Source organism: Pristis pectinata, chromosome 19 (assembly GCF_009764475.1).
Source record: "Pristis pectinata isolate sPriPec2 chromosome 19, sPriPec2.1.pri, whole genome shotgun sequence".
NCBI classification, from domain to species: Eukaryota; Metazoa; Chordata; class Chondrichthyes; order Rhinopristiformes; family Pristidae; genus Pristis; species Pristis pectinata.
This window is the reverse complement of record NC_067423.1, coordinates 7,009,614-7,030,810: the sequence shown is the minus strand read 5'-3', so window position 1 is coordinate 7,030,810 and position 21,197 is coordinate 7,009,614. Positions and strand designations below refer to the sequence as shown.

Here is a 21,197-nt window from a genome sequence, read left to right as displayed (position 1 = left end):
GTACTACTGCATAATTTGTTTGAATGCTCAAGAGTAGCCTCCAATATATTCTGGATGTAGGTATTTAATCCATGCTAGATTGTCTTAATTATTTAATGTAAATCTTTCTGAAAAAATTGTTTTGTTTGTGTTTATTAGTGCACTGGTGCATGCTTGTTCATTCAAATATCATCCTGCCTAATCCTGATTACTTTTGTGTATACTGATGATGAGCACAGAGGAAAGATTGTCAGTTTCATAAGGCAACGTTGATTTCACAGTGCCTCCAAGTGTTTCAGTGAGCAGTGCCACACTTATTGTGGGATGGTGCTTTGTTAAATAAGGAAGGAGTCATGCTTACCTGTGCTAGAGCGTGCTTTTGGTCTTGCTTTGGAAGAGAAGCTTGGGGGAGAAGTTCCAAGCAGACTGCCAGATGGGAAGAGGCTGGTGCTGTATTCAGGGACGTAGGATGGGTAAGTGGTCAGAGGGTGATGGGCTGCGGTTGAGCACCCTCCTAATGCCATGCTGCTTCTAGGGTGAGAGGATCCTGTCTCCAACTTCATGCCCTCAGCCAGGGACACCTGGTACTTGATGCACTCCTTGTCCTCCTGGCGGCTGGAGCTGGTGGACCCAGGGGTGGAGATGGTGGGGTCTGGGGAGACATCCTTGGGAGGGGTGGGGGGGAAAGTGAAGAGATGAGGGCTGGAGTGTCCCGCCGAGAGGGATGCTGAAGAGGATGGAGGGTAAACGGAAAGAGCTCCCGGGGAGCTGTGGTGGAGCGGGGCCTTGCTGAAAGCACTCAGGTTCCAAGGAGAAGCATTGTGATGAGATGCAAGGGCTTTTCCTCCATCAAGCCAGGACAGAGAGCTGTGAAGCAGAGGAGGGCGGCAAACCTGACCCCCTGTAATGTCAAAATAAAAGTATGCATCAGTATAACACAATGTATTTTCATCAGAAAACCTACTGAGATTTGCTTTCAATTGTATTTGTTGTAGCTGTCACATTCCCAGTCTCACTGAAGCTACATTTTTGTTTCATTTAAAGCTCTTTACTCACACAGACCCGCATTCATTGTTACAATAAAAATTGCCCTGTCTGTCAGTAATGTTACTTTTTCCCCCTTAATTATCTAGCTTGTTTCTTACAGCGTGCCAGATTTGCACCGATAGTTTGCTGACGCTACGAAATGTTTTGTTTCCTGCCTTCTAAACGTTTTGTATATTTAGTTCCCTCAGTATATATATTCTTAATGCGTGGATATGGTGTCTTAGACTAAAGGCAGTGGTTGTGCTGAGAGAGACGTCCCTTTAGACACACATTGTTGCGTAGCTGTATTTAAAAAATAATTATTTTAGTGTGTGTAAATTGGTACGCTAAACGGCAAAGAGAAATAAAATAGTCCACAGAAATATTTTCAGTTTATAAAGTATATAGTTGTCTCCCATCAACTTTTAACCCTGTCAGCAATGACAGCTTTTAAACGCGATCAACAGGTCACAATTGAACGCCCACGCGGCTGATAGCCAGAAAAATATTTTAACTTTTAGTGCTTAGGGTCCAGTCCGCCTTTAAAATGTCAAACTCTGCAACAGGCTATACTGAATGTAACAATCCCAAATGGATTGAAAATATTCGTTCCAATTGGCATAATAATTTACTGCTTTTTTCTTAGAAAAAAAGACAAAACTTGAGTTTCAAGACTCAGAGAACAGCACCTCTCTATTACATCCGGGAAGTGTTCGCAGAAAAAAAATGGCCCAAGAGCCCCTCTTATTTTTGTGTGTGTGAAGATCTCGAACATTATATCAATTTCAGATTTATACAAAAAAAAACAATACTTTCTCCCTGGTGCCTGAGGCCCGTTTGGCAAGCGAAATGTTCCCAATGGAATACTTGAATGTATTTTTAAATGTCCCGCAGTGATAAACTTGCTTCTTCCCCCAATTGCTCCATGTAACATGTAATACAGGCCTTTTCCACACAAGAATTAAATCTCACTAACAGTGCACTGCATCATTCCCTAGCCGTGTTTGCGAAATCCTGAAACACGCGTGGATTGACAATTAAACAAAACCGTGGATGAAGAGTTTAACATCGACCTGAACGCCAAGTCTTACCGTGGTGAGGTGCGGGGTATCTCTGCACGGCTGCCCTGACCGAGTTTCCATAGTAAGAAGCAACGTGGTTGGCTTGGCCGTCGATGTTGAAGAGTACATCCACTTCTTCGGACGGGAGATACGGCGCCGAGTCCACATAACCATGGCCAAGACCCGGGTGGTGAGAATCGGGATGTTGTCCATTTAACACGGCAGGATGGTGGTGACTCATCCAGCGGGGCTGATCGACTTCCATCGCGATCAAACTTCGGAACAAGCTTGGATGTTTTTACAAAAAGGTTTATGTATATATATTTATATATATATATATATATTAAAGAAGTCCAATATTTGGTCTCTTTAGATTAAAGAATCCACACAGTGATCCTTGCCGTCTGTTTCCTCATACACCTGTACGCCAGAGGAAGGAAATAAAATAATTAGACGTGATTAGCACCTGACCTTTGAAAGCAGACACAAAATCGGGAGGGGGAGAAACATGTAGATCTAAAATCGAAAGTAATGTAAAAAGACGGAGACAGCCATGGAACAGAGGATGAGAATTACATTATTTAACTTAATGAACATCAACGTTAAAATATTCTGTTCCAATACTCCGCGGGAATCGAATTCTCGATTCTGCCGTCCACCAAATAAAAAGTGCTCAATAACTGAACTGTCATCCCTCATTCCCAATAATTGCAGTTCCATGGACATTGCATCTTATACTGTCGGCATTTCGTAAAATAAACAACGATATAGCACAGTCCTCTTTTAGAAGAAAGCCTTGGGTGAAATTAATTTGTTATTATTTTGCAGAAGAATGCAAGACAAACCTTGTTGCTGGCTGAGTGGATTTTATCAGCGGCTCACACTAGCTGCGGCTGCAGAGCTGACTGATCAGATTGTGTTTATGTCCCAGGTTTTTTTACAGTGAAGGCATTCTCTCTGAACTGGCGGATGGCGCCAGTCGGCTACAGCACGGCGGGTCGGAACTTAAAAAACAACCCACCCCCTCGCGGCCAATCAGAGACCTCCTCTCCTCTCGACCACTGCATGCTCTGCCCCCGAGCCTGCCCTCTCATTGGTCCACCCACTCACAGCGTCCCGCCCCTCGACTGCCTGCCCATTGGCTGGGTCTGGAGCTGGGGGACCAGCCCACAGCCACTCCATTGGCTGGTTGATGGGCATCGTTGTTCCAGGGTTTAGAATGAGGAGGAGTCCTCTGAGAATAATCAGAGGAAGTCTCCTCCTCCTGGGTCATGGTTGGTTGGGCTTGGGAGAGTGATCATCTGACTATTGGCTAGCAGTTAACGCAACCCTTCCGCAATTAAGTTCGACCGAAGTTTTCAAAATAATGTCAATAGAAGTCATATATTTGGTAAAACATCATTTTTTTTCCCTTAAATATTCTATCCCAACTTGGAATGGTTTTGTTACAGTTAAACGCCGGCATTGTTAATGCTCCTGCAATTAATACCAAAAGAATTAAAGTCCCCATGTTAAAACAGATCACGAATGCATGAGTATAACCTCGGTGCTTATAGCAGGAGACGTGTGATAATTGAGAAAAGGGGGTGGTTTTTAACACGAAAAATAATTATAATCCAAAAAACACACTAGCAGTTAGGAAATAAGGACCAGATCCTATTAGATCTTTTTGATCCTCTTTTGCACGATTTATTTATTTTTGTAACTTATAGTAATTCTTATGTCTTGCACTGTACTGCTGCCACAAAACAACACATTTCACGATATGTGTCATTGATAATAAACCTGATTCTGAGGTTATCACTTGCCCAAGTTTCCTTTTGGGAAATGAGTTCGGGTACTTGCTTTCAACGCGAAAGAGTGCAACAGGTGATTCTGGATGTACCCGCGACAGGTAGGCACAGTGGTTTGCCTTCGATAATCATTCCACGCCATTGCATCGCAATAGGAGGGCCGCGGGCTGGTATTTAGTGTCTTAATTCCCTGTTTGGCGGGTTCTGGCCAACAGATTGACAGTATGTAATTGGGAAATGGGAGGTTGCTCTTTTGATGCTATGCATTTTACTGAAATGCCCAGCCATACCGACGCCACTTGGCGTGACGTCATTAGCTGAACAAACAGGGAGGAAATGAGTGGGGTACAATGCAAGAGGGAAAATATAGAGAAAATTCCATTTTAAAAAGTAATATTCAACCGGAAGTAACATGGGAGGGAGAAATAAATACTGTTTTATCTATGCCAGTTAGTGATGAGGAGATAAATATTGACGATTCTGAGCAAAAAGTTTTTTTTTCCTGAACTTTTTATCTGCCAACTCGCTGCTACAGGCGTGTGCCCGCCGTTACGGCTTAAAACATTTGACGAAGGGTAGGTTCACTGTCTCTAATCTGACAATACGGCGAAAGGACATTCTTGCATTTCGGATCTCTGCTTCAGTATGAAATAAAAATGTGTTCTAATTTCACACACGGTGTCGAGTCCGCTTGGTGTTAGTGAACCCAAGCAGGGCGTTCCCAGCTCTTCAGCTGGGCTTGTGAAGTGGTTATTCTTTAATGTATATTCTTGGATCAATTTTCACGATCCGCGCACACAAAAAATCTGCACGATATACCTTTCAACGTAACTTCCCCTACACCTTTCCCTCTTATCCCCTAAAAGTAAATTAAAAATCTGAGTTTGAATGATAAAATTGGCGATTGATTCCAATCCAACAAGAGATATAGATAGATATTTATTTATTGTCAATGGTTTCCGGCCTATCAATGCAATTAAATTCTCGGTAGCAATAAGATACCATATCAGAATATTATAATTAGTGTGTATTCTTTCTAAATTTATCCTGCTTCAACAAGAACATGGACTGCCCTTTATAAATGGTCCGAAAAGCTTCTTCGTTGGTTAGTTTCCAATTCAAGCCCAACAGAATCGGATCATTGGCTTGCTTTGATCCTTCTCTTCAGACTAACTAATTTCGGTCCATTTTATAAATTTGCTTTCTCAAGAGAGCCAAGATAGATAATTAAATCAACAGGCCCATGAACCCCTTGAACAGGCCAAACGGGAGTGATTTTAAAATGAAGAGTGAAACGTTGTTAGCACAGATGATCTGTCACATTTTGAGGACATCTTGCATTAACCATTGTAATGGGGATTGTAAACAGGGCCTCAGCCAGAGCCAATATTAAAGATCAGTGAATTCATTAAGGACCCTCACCACCCGGGACATGCCCTCTTCTCGTTACTACCATCGGAGAGGAGGTACACACATTCAACGATTCGAGAACAGCTTCTTCCCCTCCGCCATCAGATTTCTGGACGGTCCATTAACCCATGAATACTACCTCGTTATTCCTCATTTGCACTATTTATTTATTTTTGTAACTTATAGTAAGTTTTATATCTTGCCCTGTACTGCTGCCACAAAACAACAAATTTCACGCCACATATCAGTGGTAATAAACCTGATTCTGAATCTTCACCATTGTTTCGGCAGTCGAACATTTCAACCGTATGATGAACACCCAACGCGTCCCAAGATGTCATGTGGAATCTAAACAGAGCTTTGGTAAATCCAAATACAGTAGTTGTCTTTAGTATTTACAATGGGTCAATAATGATACAGAGACACTCGGGACTATAATTACAATCTGTGGACCATAATTTATTGAGACAGGCCACACACGCAATTCGTAGTGTGCCGTAGGACCGGGGGGAATTGAACGAGCGAAGTTACGGAGTTTGCTGGGTTTAATGTGTGAAAGTTGGGGACCATCTTTGGACGCGGCGCCCCAACAGCTTTTAAGGAGCGTCGAGCCTCCGAAGAAAACCCACTTCTCAGGTTGTCTGTTGTACTTCAAGGATCACTGGTGATGCCGCATGGTTACGTGCTGACTGACAGGGCCCTGCTAATGGGCGCAATTGTTTCCACAATTAGCGCGAAGAAAAAATCCCCAATTGTGGATGTGAAGTTTAAAAGGTGCGCCACCGCCATTGATGTGGGTTGTATCTCTTGTCTAGTTGTGAGATCAAACAAGAGTGGGGGTGGGGTGGGGGCTGGGGGGTGGAGGGGGTATATAAAAAAATGCCCGGGGAATATTACCCATTAATCTGCATCGATTAACTCCTAAAGGCAGGGATACATTCGCTGCCATAATCACCAACTGCAGTGGAGACAGACCACGTGTAACAGAACAGATCCCAACTAGCCTGCAATTACAGTTTAATTAATCGGGTAACAGTTGCACCGCGTTGATCTCTTGTCTGTCTGTCTGTCTCTCTCATCTGCAATTAATATTTGGTTTAAATCACCGCTCCCCTGCGCAGGTAAAGCTGTATAAATAGTCCTTGGCTAAGGCAGGGGGTGGGGGGTTACGCCGAGGACACGCAGCCTGGAGGTGAACTGCTCCCTTAATGTTCAAAGAAAATGAACGCAACAAAAAACCTGAAATATAACAACTATCTTGTAGTTTGCGTGCGGACGGAGGACTAGATGGTAATTAGCGGGCAGGATATTTCATGCAGGAAATACTTTAAACAGTATTTTACCGTCCTAATGGATTACGAGTAGTCACTTCCCTGAGAGAGAAAAAACACACAAATAGCCTTTTATAAATCCTTTAAGGAAGCGGGTAAGAAAAATAAAGTATGCGCGATATATCCCACTTTATCTACACCCCGTTTACTGGCGGAGCTCCGTCTAAATAAACCGGTATAATGCGGAGATTTCTAGATTTATGAAAGCCTAACCGGACATTTCACAAGCGAGCTTTTTCGGATAAAAGATATCAGACATCTGTAGTATAAAAGACAGCCTAGTTATTTATTGCTCCTCCTACCTTCCCGAGAACAATCTTATTTAAGTGCTAATTCGATTCTTATCAGATTTATTACTTGCAGAGCGGGTAAAGGTGTTAGCGCGCTGATATATTTATAGTTAAATAGTGACACATAGAGGATGAATGGGTTTTCTTCAGAAAATTGATAAATCTGATGTTCAACTGAAATAGAAAAAAAACCCCAACAGCGTTAAATGAGTAATCAGCGATTGTGTTGATGCAAAAAAAACGATTGGCTTTCAATGGTCCTCTCTGGACTAATTTGCTAGTTTAGAATGCGGGGTGGTTATTAGGTCGGTGTGTGCGTGTGTGCCTCTGTGTGTGTGTGTGTTTGTGCCTGTGTGTGTGTGTGTGTGTGCCTCTGTGTGTGTGTGTGTGTGTGTGTGTGCGCGCCTGTGTGTGTGTGTGTGTGTGTGTGTGTGTGTGTGTGTGTGTGTGTGTGTGTGTGTGTGTGTGTGTGTGTGTGTGAACTCCTTTGCGGACGTGTGTGAACACACTGAACAATGGCACGTCAGTTTTAGGTCCAAGTTCCAGTGAGTTTCGCTCTGTGATTAACTTCAGGTTAGTTTTAACCTAACGATACGAGCTCTCTGCCGTGCCAATATGAAATGGTTCTTTCATTCATTCAGTGCTTTATTCAGCATTTGTTACAGGACGTTTTTTTTACGCCGCCGGGGAAAAAGAAGAAGAAAATAATCTTCAATTCTTCAAAAGTTATGCAGTCCCATTTTGGTCTGAGCAGCGTGCGGTTAGTGCGGGGAGTTGCTCTGATCGGAGTTTCAGGATAGGACCGAGATGTGGAAAAATGTCTTGGAATACCCTCCACCCCCGAGGGCCATAAATGCTTGGTACTGGACCATATCCAAGACATGCAATTGATAGTTTTATTTGCACTGTGCGGGGATCAATGGACGTGGGGCTCGGGTGGGGAGGGGTAAGGTCTTACTAAACGCCAGCTCAAGCTGAACGGGCCAGATTCTTGCTCCCGTGCCTTATATTCCTGACTAGACCGCTGCACGTTATAAAGCAATAAATGACTGATTTGCTTGCACCTCCACCGCACCGTTTTCTGTTGATATTCCATCCTCAACACTTGACGAGAGAAGATTGACAAGGACTGCAGGAAAATCGGTGTAAATTCGGCGACACACTCAGTAACTCTACCCCTGATTATACTACCTACAATGGTTCTAACTCTATTCTGGCACGTCAGATCGAGGAGAGAAATTCTACAATATGCTGGACCATATAGTCCACGATTCCATTTAATATTAAACATAATTACCATGCGTTAGTGTGCATTCAACGTGTATCAGGAATGTACTACGGGAGGGGAACAATTGTCGTATGAATTTTCTTGTAGAGGAAACGATTGTTGTTTACCTAAGTGGGAGAGCCTTTCGGTGACCAGATAAACCCTCGAGATTCTTAAATAGCGAGACCAGGTAATTTATACTAAGTTTTGTGTTCTGACACGCTAAAGCCGTGTCTCAGTCCCGTTAAGGATTTGATTCATCTCTCAACCCTTCTCGTCCAACTGACCGCAACGGATACCAAACCCATTAAACAGCAGTCTGACAGAGTGAGGGATGGGGTGTTAGTCTGAGCTATTGACATATCTCTGGCTTTGTCAGCTCGAATATTCGACCTGGCATGTACTGAGATAGTAGCCAATGACTGTGCGGAGATAACTGTAGCAGTCGATTCAGAACTCAAGTGTTTTCCCCCTTTGAGTATCAGAAAGGACCTATCTACCGCCTCTCAGAGGTGACACTGTGTATGGTTAATACAGAACAGTTTAATAAAAGAGCGACAATCATCAAAAGAACATCCCTTCTCCCCGACACCGTACTTTCTTTCCTTAATAGCGGATGGTTCTACTGAATGACAAGGAATTAAGAACGGTCACATTGTTCGGATGATATTACGTATTCCAACACAAAGTTTAGCCGGTTAATGAGATGCTACTTTATCCCTCCCCGTCTCTGTCAAGTTCTACAAGACCCATTTGGGGCCCCGAAACTATCCAAGCGATCCTTTGTTGCTTCCGAGGCGTTTGAGCATTTTCAAATGGAGAAGAAAAACTCCATCGGATTACACCCCCAACCCGACCACGTTCGGTTTTCGAACGCAAAAGAGATGTTTTAATTGCTAGTTAATCTGTGACGCGGTGCACACGGCGGACAGATCGCTCGCATTGGTAGGTTAGATGTGTCAGGGAACACGGCCGATTTGTGTTCGCACATTCCCGTTTTATTTTGATTCGCACGTCACATTAAATCTACAGTCCCACACATAACACGCGAAAATGTCACAAGACAGGTTTACATCGCCGGGACGATGTCCTTTGCCAAAAAGACTAGACGGAAGAAGGAGTGAAAGCGGAGAGATGGGTTGAGTGAATGGTTGGAGACAGGCCCACGGGAATAATCTGATTTACGGCCTTTCAATTCGATGGTGATAAGTTTTACCCTACTGAGTAGCTAGATAGATGCGCGACATTATAGTACAATTGACAAGACATTGTTGTCTTAAATAGAACATTCATTCGCATTGAGGTGCAAAGTACATCAAATACTTAGCACCCAGAATTTAAAAGTTTCAAATACACTCATATACAATCCGATATATTGCTGAGGTAAACATACAATCGCGCATATGTGTATATGTACACGCACATACATGTACACACGTAGAGTTAAGTATCTTCATATGCATACATACATTCACATGAACAAGCACACATACATAATGCGCACGTTTGCATATTTCGTGCGCTTAAATATAAACGCACCACTTACTGATGTCGCCGCTGAAGAATCTGCCAAGGACGCCGTTCTGAAAAAGTGAAATTGACATGAAATTGATCATTACCTAGTCTGACAAAAGACAACCGTCACTGCGAAATCACGACCTCTTCCTGTTTCTGTTTCTCTGTGTTTCGCAGACCAGCGAAGATTCTTACAGAAGTTTAGAATAAAGGTTTTATTCCCAGCAGAATACCGGGGATAAAAAATAATCAACTTGCTGCATAATATTGTCATAATGCTTGACGACATAAGAACACCTGCCTCATACTCCCACAAAAGACCATGGTCAGTTAATAACTACTACTGTGACACATTATTGAATCAGTGTCAAATTCTAATATAGCAGTCTGCAGAATTATAAATAATAGCATTTAAGTTATAATAGCTTCGAAGATATTAACCGTATATTAGAACTAATATTCAGTTTATTTAATACAAAGAGTCGCAGGGATATCTGACACACGTTTAACACTCCAGACCGGGTTAGATCAGGTTCAATTTCACATTCGTGCGGCAGAAACCGAGAATTTGGCGCCCGCGTCCCGAGGTGTCCCACCCAAGTCCAATTTCGACATGACGGATAGCGCCCCCCTCCCCCCCCCCCCCCCCCCGGTACAATCAAACAACCTGATTAACCTCACACCTTGTAACGTTTTAAGCCCATTTCCAATCCGACAGTTTTATGCGAATCTCTGCACGAACCGACTCCTTCATTGCCAAGCAGCAACCGAGTTAGCCGTAAAAATGAATTAATTTGGATTACTTTCATACACTCCGTTTGCACTGTTAGTATTGAGATCGTGATATATAAGGACAAGCTTTAGGGTCCATCTTAAATTAAGTTCTGACTGTATTCAACCTGAAGGTCGGAATCAACAGTTTCCTCAACCAGTTTCACACAGCGCATGTTTAGTCAGACCCATCTTTATTTCTAGACGGTACCGAGGATAGATTCACATGCAGCTGAAATTATTTCTGTTCTGTTTCAATCAAACCAGTGTACCCGAGACCTCGATGGCTCGGCTGAATTCCAGAGTAATTGATTTCATGATATTCCCAGCCACATTGTTATGTCCCGATTTCTCTTCCGATTGACAATCGGCTTTCACAACATAATTTCACTGCAAAATGCGGGTTGACATTCAAAAAGAATACAGCTCACTTCGACAGGGCTCAATCAGTTGTCAATGCCGCCGCGTTTGCTCATCCTATATTTTTCCAGCGTTAATATTAAGGAATAAAAATATTACTAATTTAGCCCCGAGCGAGTGCCTTCGGGGCTAGCCGCGTTACACGTGGAGAAAATGTAGAGAAAATATCAATATTTACTGACCTCTTGAGCTCTTGTGTGGAGCCTGACGCTTCAAACTCACTGTTTTTTACCCCCCGATCTCTCTCCCAAAAGGGATTGCATAGTGATAGACAGAGAAGCGATGAGCAATTAGAGCAGAGCCCCTATTTCAACCAGCGAAAGCTCTTCGTTCAGCCGTATCTGCCCACGCAAAGCCAGCCTCCCCTGTTCTCTTCCGGGTTGTTAAGATACTCAGGTCAAAGCGAGGAATGACCAGAGACGCAACGCGATTAAATCTTCTTTTAAATGGTTTAGACAGAAACAAACAAACAAACGCCGCGTTTTATAAGCGTGGCTCTGATGTAGGGGAAGTGTAATATCTCCCCGGTTGTAATTAACTCTGTTTTGTTTATATCATCAATGCAAAAATGTAGAAATTTTTCAGATGTACACTGCCCGTTCTAATAGGGGGAATATATCGTTTGACAAAATCTAATACGATACTATTAATGAAATTTCCATTTCTCTACCGCCTTTCAAATAAACTTTCCCCTCTATCCCAACATGAATTTTGTGTACAGGATTAATTAATGAAATAAACGGATTCAGATTTTTGCAACTTTAAAAAAAAGGTTGCATAAATTCTTGTTAATCAAACAAATAAGGCAACGGAAATGTGATCACATTTTTAATTATCTAAAACTTAAACAGAAGGTAATAGAGGCACGAGTCAAGGGATTCTCCTTAGCGCACATCATTTCAATCCATGTCTTTAATGAAAAGATAATCTTTCATAAGTGTTCCAGACAGATAGTATCTTGGCAAAACGTGAAGATTTTGTTACAATTGGGGAGGAATTTTCTTCACACGAAATTAAAGCTGATTTTGAGAAAGGTGCCCTTTTTAACCTGCGGTTTTGGAATTTGTATTAACGTTACGAGGGATTTGTAATATCTTTTCCCTCTTCCCACGTCAACCAATGTCTTCTATGTCTAATGTTAATCCATTTATTAATCCTTGTGTATTTCCTATATGTGTTCTTTTATAACTGGGTCTAATAAATCTCGTGGAAACTGATTACATCCTCGCTGGGCTGCTGAAAGAAGTGTTGGTATCATTCATTGTATCTCCTTGGATGTGAAACGTAAACTGATCGCTGTAATTTCTATCATCGGTAAACGAATTCAATCAAGCTAATAAGTTAAAGATAATTAAGTAGCAGCACAAGACTGATACAATTCAGCAACAATGATCAGAAGTGCAGATTTAACAAAAAACAAGGGATAATTTCTACAATGTTAAGAGCCGATATGGAGGAACCTGACTTTACATTTATTGCAGGTCTATTACAATGAAGAAAATGTCTTTATTCTCCACATTCATTCAATACAAAGAACACTTAACAGTGACGCACGGGAGTGACGGATTCCGTTAGACGATAACAGAATAACGCGTTTCCAGCATCTATTGTTTGCAGACTGCAAGAATATCTGCGGCAAAATTATTTGTTTTAATATATCGACTTTACTATGCCTTAGTCAAATTAACGTCAAAACCTGAGAGGTCAAAAGAACAGAAAAAAAATTAAACGACATGCAAGTGTTTTATACATATATAATATAATCTATATACAAATGATTTACTTATGTAGTTTTATATACTTGTGTGTGTATGTGTGTCTGGATAGATACATAGATATATATAAAACGCTTTTTAACAAATACATGATTTGCTCCAGTGAAGTTGGCGGACGTTCTCTGTATATTGTGCCTTTATTTTAATTGTTGGGCGAGATATTACTGTCACCATAACGGTCGGGGACATCTATGCACACAGACCAGGCTTGTGTGTGTGCGCTTGAAGAAATACAGGAGGGTTTTCGTGATGCAAACGAAACCGGAGGCAGTAAAGGGTTTTATTTTGCCTGATGCAGGATGGAAGAAAGCCAATTTGGGCGATCAGACTGATAGTAGTTGACATGTATTAATATGAGTAAGATTTTAGTTACTGTGTACCAATACACTAGGCGCTGTTCCTTTGTGTTGTGGCAACCGCCCACTAATCCGTCAGTCTTGCTTGCTTTTCATGTGCTTTTAAAAACATTTTTCGTCTTTCCAATGGCCACTGCATGTCCTAGGAGAGAGAGAGAGAAAGAGAGACAGAGAGAGACAGAGAATGAAATCAGAAATTCTCTTTTTTTTCCATATCCAGATAGTTTGATACCGATTAATAGTTTTTCAAGGAGCACAATAACAAAAAAATACATAGACTAAGTCATGGTAATGTTTCATTTTCCTAAAAGGATGGATTAAGATTACAACCTGCAACTATTTATGGCATTTATTTCAATGTGTGATTCTGTCATAATTTTGGAAACAATTTCCATTCCCAGACCTTGGGCTATATTACTATGTATATCAGGTCATGGTATTATTGATAGTTATTTCATTCGGGAAAAAAAAACCTGAGGAACAGGATTGGGAATAAGTTTGTTCACCACAGATAATTAGCATTAAAAATTCTCCTATTAAATCTATGAAAGGCAGCAAAGGAAAAACGAATTTTCATCTGCTAAACGTGCCATCAAAAAACAGTTGAAACTCTTTTTTTGAATAAAACGAGAATATATTTGATGATCTTTTATAATTAGCCACGATTGTTGAAATACCTTTATAATTTTATTTGCTTCCTTATCCCTCAAAAGCACTCAGTGTTGTAAAAACGATGATAACAGAGTCAAGGAGCATACGAATAAATTCTTATATCAATTCTCGGAAATGATATGCTTTGTAATATGTTTATCTCGATCTGACATCGAATTTCACGGTCATCTTCGGGCAAATGATGTAATCATCCCACAGCATCTGATTTCTGATAGGAGGTCTTAATACCATCTGAATATCCATCCAAACATCGTTGAAACTGTTAATACACACTCTCTCTCTTTCTCTCTCTCCCTCACGCACACACGCACAAAATTATGTCAATTTTCTTTCTCTCCCCCCCCCCCCCCCTTTCTCTTTGGGATGAAAAATTTAATTAAATTGTACTAATACCAACAATTTTTCATCTGGCTCCGTTAGTGTTTTTTATGGCGAGCTGGGGCTGACTTTTTAAATATTAGTGAAGGTGGCGAATTATAAATTACTTGCTGCTTATCTGTGCTGCTCATGGAGCCGGGATAAGAACGCCTGATTAAGAAAGAAGTCAGAGTCAACGTCGGATTCATAATGATTTCGAATAATGCACCCTTATCTCTGCACTGCAGATAATCAGCCTTTCAACTCCCAGTGTTTTGTTACATTGGGTAATTTATTGCATCTAATACATCACAATGAATCTGATGTAAAAATGCGATGGTCACCGTTGTAAAGCCCCCTATTTTTCATCCAGGGGGTAGTGAAATGCCTTACGATTTTAATTGGGAAAATATAGTGGATCTGATAAGGGCAATAATCTGCCTTTGAGTGCTCTAGTGCTGTTTAATTAGTGTGTCAATTTCTAGCCTGAAATTAACAAGATCGACCTGAAATTGCGCGCTTTTCCCTTTCTAAAGCACCTCAAGATATTTTCATCAGAATGCATGTCTAGAATTGTTGCATTAAAAAACACAATGATAATTATCATAAACATTAGAGACACCGTATCTTTTAGACCGCGTAGCATTATTTTGCATACTCGGAAACGGGATTGGTCAATCTACTGAATGTTTCGTTATTCCTAGAGTGTTTATTTATATTGGAAACTGTTTAGCGGGCATTTTTGAGGGTAATTTTTGAACATGCATTGTTCTACTTCTGCAGATATCATATTTAATATTATAAAAAAATCGATGGGCAACACAGAAGGGGAATTTATGGACGAAAATAATATTTATTATATGCAAATATTTCGTTTCTTAATATCTATGTATGTTTTCATACATATCTTAGAAGACATCGAGGACTATTGTGAAGCATATAATAGTATTATACCACTGCCTATCAAAATACATGCAATATCCCAAGATAGGTTTTGACAATAAAACTGCAGTCACATTTTTGGCAGGTACTTATTGAACAAAAACATACAGCTCGTTGCCTTGTTTCTTAATATATTGATTCCATTAAGGAGTCCCTGCATCTCCTTGCTTTGGCGCCTATAGAAATTCTCCGTTTTAAAAAAGACGCTTTCGTCCATAAACACTTTCTTTAAACCGCGTGTTCTTAATATCTCCGTTGATTGACTGGCTTTGTCAGACAAAAGACGCTGCTCGCTCTACAAGCTATACTGAACAGCGAGGTAATCTAGAACAACGGGAGGCGAGTGGAGAATATACTCTGCACAATTAGCCGTTTATTTAAGCATTTCCAACGCAAATTTAAACCCGGCGTTTGCAATAATGACTGCATGGATCTGCACATGTCACACAGACACCCGGGAACCTCAACGTGATTCAGGTATCTCTCTGGTCACCGACATCAGGTGTGCCTCTATAACGGAGAAGGACATAGTTTTGCAATTTGAATCGTCAGGAAATCTTGTCCATTTCGATTGTCCATATCAATTTTGTCGGATTAAGCAGTATCACACTAACATTGCAAATAAAAAAAATCACCCGCACATTAAATACGACACCTGAGAAGGTATTTATTCATGTCAACACCAACATAATCATTGCCGTTTTTAAAATTAGCTCCACGTTTTAACCCGCATTTTCAATTCCCTGCCAGTAATAAATTTGCATGATATTTGCAAGTTTAATTAGTGGATTCACATCTTCCTCCAAGTCCTTGTTTTTCTCGCCTCCGCTGTAATTCCAACCTCCCCCCCCCCCCACAACCCAACACACACGCCAGCAACCCACCCTTCCCCCACCCTCTGTTCTTAAAACAAAGAGAACCCTCTATGAGAATAATCTCTAAGCAATTGATTTTTGATATCAAAGTCTGTATTGTATTTGGTAAAGGGCACAAAGGACTTTCATCAGTATTGAGCATCAGAAAGTCAACCCCACGCAAGGTTTTTGGCAGTCCGGGGTGCCCTTTGATTGCAAAGCGACACATGGAGACTACAGCGCAACGCCAGTCACTTTACGTGGGCTGATATTAGATATAGTTTTGTAAAAGTCGCGGGTTGGGGGTTAAGTGTGGCAGGTGAACTGGGGTTGAAAATTGGGATTGTACCCGTTTGGGGTAAAGGGACAACCATTCTTGTACGCACATTTCTCCTCTTTTCTCATATTTAATAAGGAGATGAATCTTATATGGTTTCCAAATCCCACAAATTCCAAAGAGATCGCTGGTTGGACGGTTTCACCTTTAGGAAGTTGTCAGACAGGACTATACACAACATGAAACGGGGTGGGTAGGGGAGGTGGTATCCCGGACTCGGATCATTTAATACATTAGAACGATAACTCTATTTGAATAACAATCGCATTGAAATAAACTTGCCGCTGCCACAATAAATCGATGTGCTGGCAAAAAATAGGAAAATAAAAAAAACACGTTACTGCTTCGGATTATGAATTTTAGGAAAAGTTTATATCGCACACAGGTAGATAAATTTATTTTCACATGACTACTTAAATATAATGTTCAAAACACGGATTTATATGTGACATGACATTGCTGTCAGTATAAAGCACACTCATTAAATAGCTGGGGAGACCTTTCACTGTTACTTAACGCACTTTACCTGTTCATTTTGAAATGCCTTTTTATGAATGAAATTACAATGAACAATTTATTACACTTAGAATTTTACATATATTTAATAATAGAACGCGTTTGAATCCAGTCATCGTGTAGTGTTCAGTTTTTTATTTGAATAAACAGTTAAAAGAACTAAGTTTTAAGAAGTTAAATTGTGATTTTTCAGATAAATATTCGCCACTGGGGTTGGTGCGGGGCTAACAATGCAGCGATTTTTTTTACTTTTGCTACTGTCTGCTCTATCTGGGTCGCAGTCACTTTTGCTCCATTCGGGAATTCATTATGGTATTATTAAGAGAGTCTTTAAGCGGCTTAGTGAATGGCTGTTTGTGGAGACTCGGGAGCTCCAGTAAAAAGGACTCGGTTTCACTGCAATCGCTGGAACAAATAAATGTCGTTTAGCGTTTACACTCCGCCTGGCGACGTCTCGTCGGTGGCTATCTGGAGATTTCTCTTTCCACACGGCTAAAATGTCCTCAACTCTTTACAGAGCCCAACTTCGAAGCTATCAGGTTCTGCTGATCGCCGTCATTTCACAAGGCTTTGGTTACAGGAATGAGTTGTCCGAAATTTACTTACTGCTACGGGGTCCCCAATGAGAGTCAGAGATCCCAATATCAAATGGCCGGGGGTCACCGCATTTCGTTAACTTTTTGCTCTCGGCGTGCATTTGTGCGCAGTTAGATTCCCCCCTCCATAAACTGAGCACTTTACCGTGCAAACTTAATAGAGACAAACCAGTTAGGATTTTAATTGGTGTCGTCAAAGGAAACAAAATGCTCACAAGAAAACACTGATAAGTGACAGCTTTATGTAGTTTGGAGGAAAGTAAGTTTAAATATTGGCCCGGGAGTAATCCCATTGTATTGTAGGATGTATGTGATCTGGTTCTTGACAAAGAAAATGGATCTTTTTTTTTGTAGCTGACGAGAAACTAAATGTCTACATTTATTGCAATTTACGATATATTTAAACAATTTATAGTGTATACATATTTAACATATGCATTCACACATTAGACACATCTGTTTAAGTCTCTATATATTTCATTTTTAAATATATATCTATATCTCTCCATATATAGTATAGGTTATAATAGGTATAATGTATATAGGTAGTGGATAATAGGTATACAATAGGTATAATATATATAAGGTAGTTGAGTGGTGAAGGAACATTAGATCCTCAGGGCATGCACGCATAAACACCTCACCAACTGCCCGCCCGGATCTCCTGCCCAATCTACAGTGGGACCCACAAATGGCCTGTTCCGCCACCTCAAAGGCCACCTAAGCTGAGTGCAAGCAACTCCACCACCCCCACCCCACTCCCCCGCCCCCCCCCCCCCCCCGATCCCAACAGACCGCCCTAGACGAAGTTGCAAGTAAAGCTTTTTAGCCTAGAATTCACTCACGCGCATTGCTGACATTTTTTTGGGAACAATGTATAAATTCATTGTATATTTTGTTAGCACGAACGTGAACATCATTTGGGGATCATATTTTAACTGGAATGTATGAAAATACGCGTGAACACACATTCACCACAGCCCCATATTATATAGCATGGTATTTAATGTTCTCGAGCGGTGATCCTTGGATTGAATACCCGAGAGAAGCATTGGGGAGCAAGGCTGGGGTGCCTACGGCTAACGAAATTGACAGAGACCTATAACTGTACGAGGAAATTTGCAACTTCCCGGGCGTCCGAATTCTCCGTGTGAACTCAGGGCACGTGTGAGAACTTGTATGTGGTACTTTGGACAAATGGCGCCCGGAGAATGGGAAGGCAGTGATCTATTATTTTATTTCCCAGTCAGCTCTCGAATAATGCAAGCCATTTCCTATCCGTCACGAGTAAATAGCTCGGCATATAACAACACATCATAATCTAGGATTAAGTAACCAGAGAGAATGGAAGGAGATCTCCATCTCTGCGGCGCATTGTGGACACAACGACCCTGTTACTTAATGCAAGATTGGGACCGTCTATATTCCAACATCTCCAACATATTAGAGCAAACTTGAGACTCAAAGGCTCAAAGGGTTAAGCGGTGTATTTCTCTCAGTCTGGGAGTGTGTTGGTCTCCAAGCGCCGCAGGATTTAAATGCCGCCAGCATCAAATGATCGAAATAATCTTAAATAAATAAGTAAGCGGTGAATCTGCAGGCAAACTGAGTTAATGTCGTTCAGGGACTTTCAAGACACATTTTCAGGGGTTGAACGTAGTGGAGAGAAAGGCAGTTTCAGCTTTGAAACAGTGTATTGAAAATAGATGTAAGTGCAAAAGTTGTACCTTTGGGGCGGTAAGAGGGTTTCCCTGAAATAACTAACTTAAATAATACGGTTTAAGGCAAAGCGAACGCGATGTTGTATGTCATCTTGCAAGTCGCTCTGATTGACATGCTGCACCTCGGATCGGGTTAATCCTGTCTTCACTTCTGCGTTTTCATAACTCATTTATCCCTCCTAGATTATGACTTTGATCGTTGCCATGGAGAAAACGATAGGACTAAAGCCATTTCCATGTCTGTAAGAAGACCATTATTCCGCATGCATAGGCCATTTTCAAAAAGGTCGTCACAAAGTCATCGGCCACTGAACAGGTTTACACTTCGGATTTTATTTCCCCTCGCTGCCACTCAACCTTACACCTTCCCTTTAAATATAAATGCCCTTGCCCCCTTCCAATAAATAAGCGTGACAGCTTGTTGAGGAGGGAAAACAAGGAACGATTTTGCATCTTCATCAGTTTATTTAGAGGGAATAATGAGTTATAATATGGAAATAGTGTTCGAATAAATCTGGAATTAAACTTGATTAATTTCATTACCTGTTGCACGCTCCTATAATATCACAATGCAACCTACACGTAATTACATTCCCTTGCATTGTGGCTGGTGGAGTTTGAAATACACAGAGGTACACAGTTAAGTATATAAATCTAGCCCTGCAGTATATTTACCTCTAGGTAACTGGCACCCAGGGGTCAACGTTCATTAAAAATGTGCGATGGTGTGACTGTCAATGGAGCACTAATTGCTGAAAAATCGACACTGTCAACGTAAGATGCCAATGGCTGGAATTATTCTACACATGGATATAACATTATAATAATTTCTGGAACAGTTTTCCCTTTGCCTTTCTATGTAGGTCGTCATACATGTAATTCCGTTCACTGGAGCCACAGTAAAAGGCCACTCGTTCTTATCATCGGATAGTAAAATTACATCTCTGTCAGAACTCAGAGAGATTGCAACCTCCTCTCTCCTTGCTTTTTTTTAAATAAAATTTTGTCAAGGCGAAAAAGAAATGCGGGTGATTGTCTATTTTATGTAATAAACGCCCCTGGACTAATTGATGGGCTCCCAATACTTCATTACTGATAAAGACTCTTGGAGTAATGCTGATGTTTAGCAGAGTCTGATAACATTTTGTTAACAAGTAGATAACAGAATAGCAAGATATGTTTGTTTAGCTGTTTTAAGATAACCAGCTGCCTCGTTTAATGATAAGTTTTTTTTCTTTTGTAAATGATTGCAAATGGAGGAACGGCCAATCCCCGTATTTCGATTTGTCATGAAACTATCATAAGGAAAATGTAGCAAAGAGGTTTCATTATACCAATTTACCATGCTTAACCTGAAGAATCTATCCTTCGAGACTGGGTTTATAAAAAAGAGTGCATCAAGAGGACCGCATTAATTGATACTGCGTGAATTAATGAATGATTATCTGAATTTTAGACACTTTGATAGAAAAGTAGCTCCAAAGATCAATCAATTAAACACAACAACGTCTTTAAGAAAGAACATCTAAAAGCTTAGCTGTAACCCAAGCAAAATTTAGGAACAATTCGAGTTTGGGCGATGGCTGATAAATCGAATTAAGTTTTTTTTTAACATTGAAAAATACTTCAAGCAGGCATGTATTTAAAATGACATTCACCCATAGAATGGTGATATATTTCTAAATATATTCCAATTTCCCACGGTGACCTCGAAGTCTGTCCAAATATTTTGAAAACACAGCTGAATCACATTGCTTATTTCTTTTTCAGAACAAAATATCTGTTTCAATAATTAATTAATTTTGTCGAGAAATTTCACGTTTCAAAAGTCAGCTTTATTTATGTTATTGATAGTTCTGATTTCATTCAAGGGAGTCAGACAATTAGACGTAGCCGTTTATCTTTTAGTTGTTCGGTTGCAAACCCAGTTCAGACACCGTTTTGATTTTAATCCCTAATGTTCCCCTGGTTTATGAACGCCGTCGAAGTCAGGTTGATTGCAGTTCGCCTCGGCAACTGCAGATGCAGCGAACAACAGCAGGGGGCTCTGTTCCTCCCTTGTTCAATCTTTCAGTCCAGCTTCGAGACGCATTGAATCTGCTCTCGCTGCACTCTTCTCACTATCTCCCGAAAGAGCCAGTTTTCTTCTTTGCCGTGAGCTCTGAGGAACATCAATCTAATTTAGCAAGAGCGATTTATTTGTTTTGA

General features: G+C 40.8%; 1 protein-coding gene across 5 annotated transcripts in view; it reads right to left on the bottom strand.

Moving 5' to 3' along the window:
- gata3 (GATA binding protein 3) overlaps positions 1 to 11,108 on the bottom strand; it is a 28,046-nt gene extending 16,938 nt beyond the window's left edge. For 4 of the 5 annotated variants that reach the window (XM_052033633.1, XM_052033635.1, XM_052033636.1 and 1 more), the window contains exons 1-3: positions 2,912 to 3,054; positions 2,097 to 2,486; positions 341 to 880 (exon numbers count right to left, since the gene is read on the bottom strand). In XM_052033633.1, the coding sequence (XP_051889593.1) occupies positions 341 to 880; positions 2,097 to 2,331 (775 nt within the window). In that variant the 5' untranslated portion in view covers positions 2,332 to 2,486; positions 2,912 to 3,054. Of the gene's footprint in view, positions 1 to 340; positions 881 to 2,096; positions 2,487 to 2,911; positions 3,055 to 9,703; positions 9,741 to 11,045 lie in introns of those variants that run through there. The other variant, XM_052033634.1, reaches the window with a different exon arrangement.
- Between the last annotated feature and the right edge of the window lie 10,089 nt (positions 11,109 to 21,197).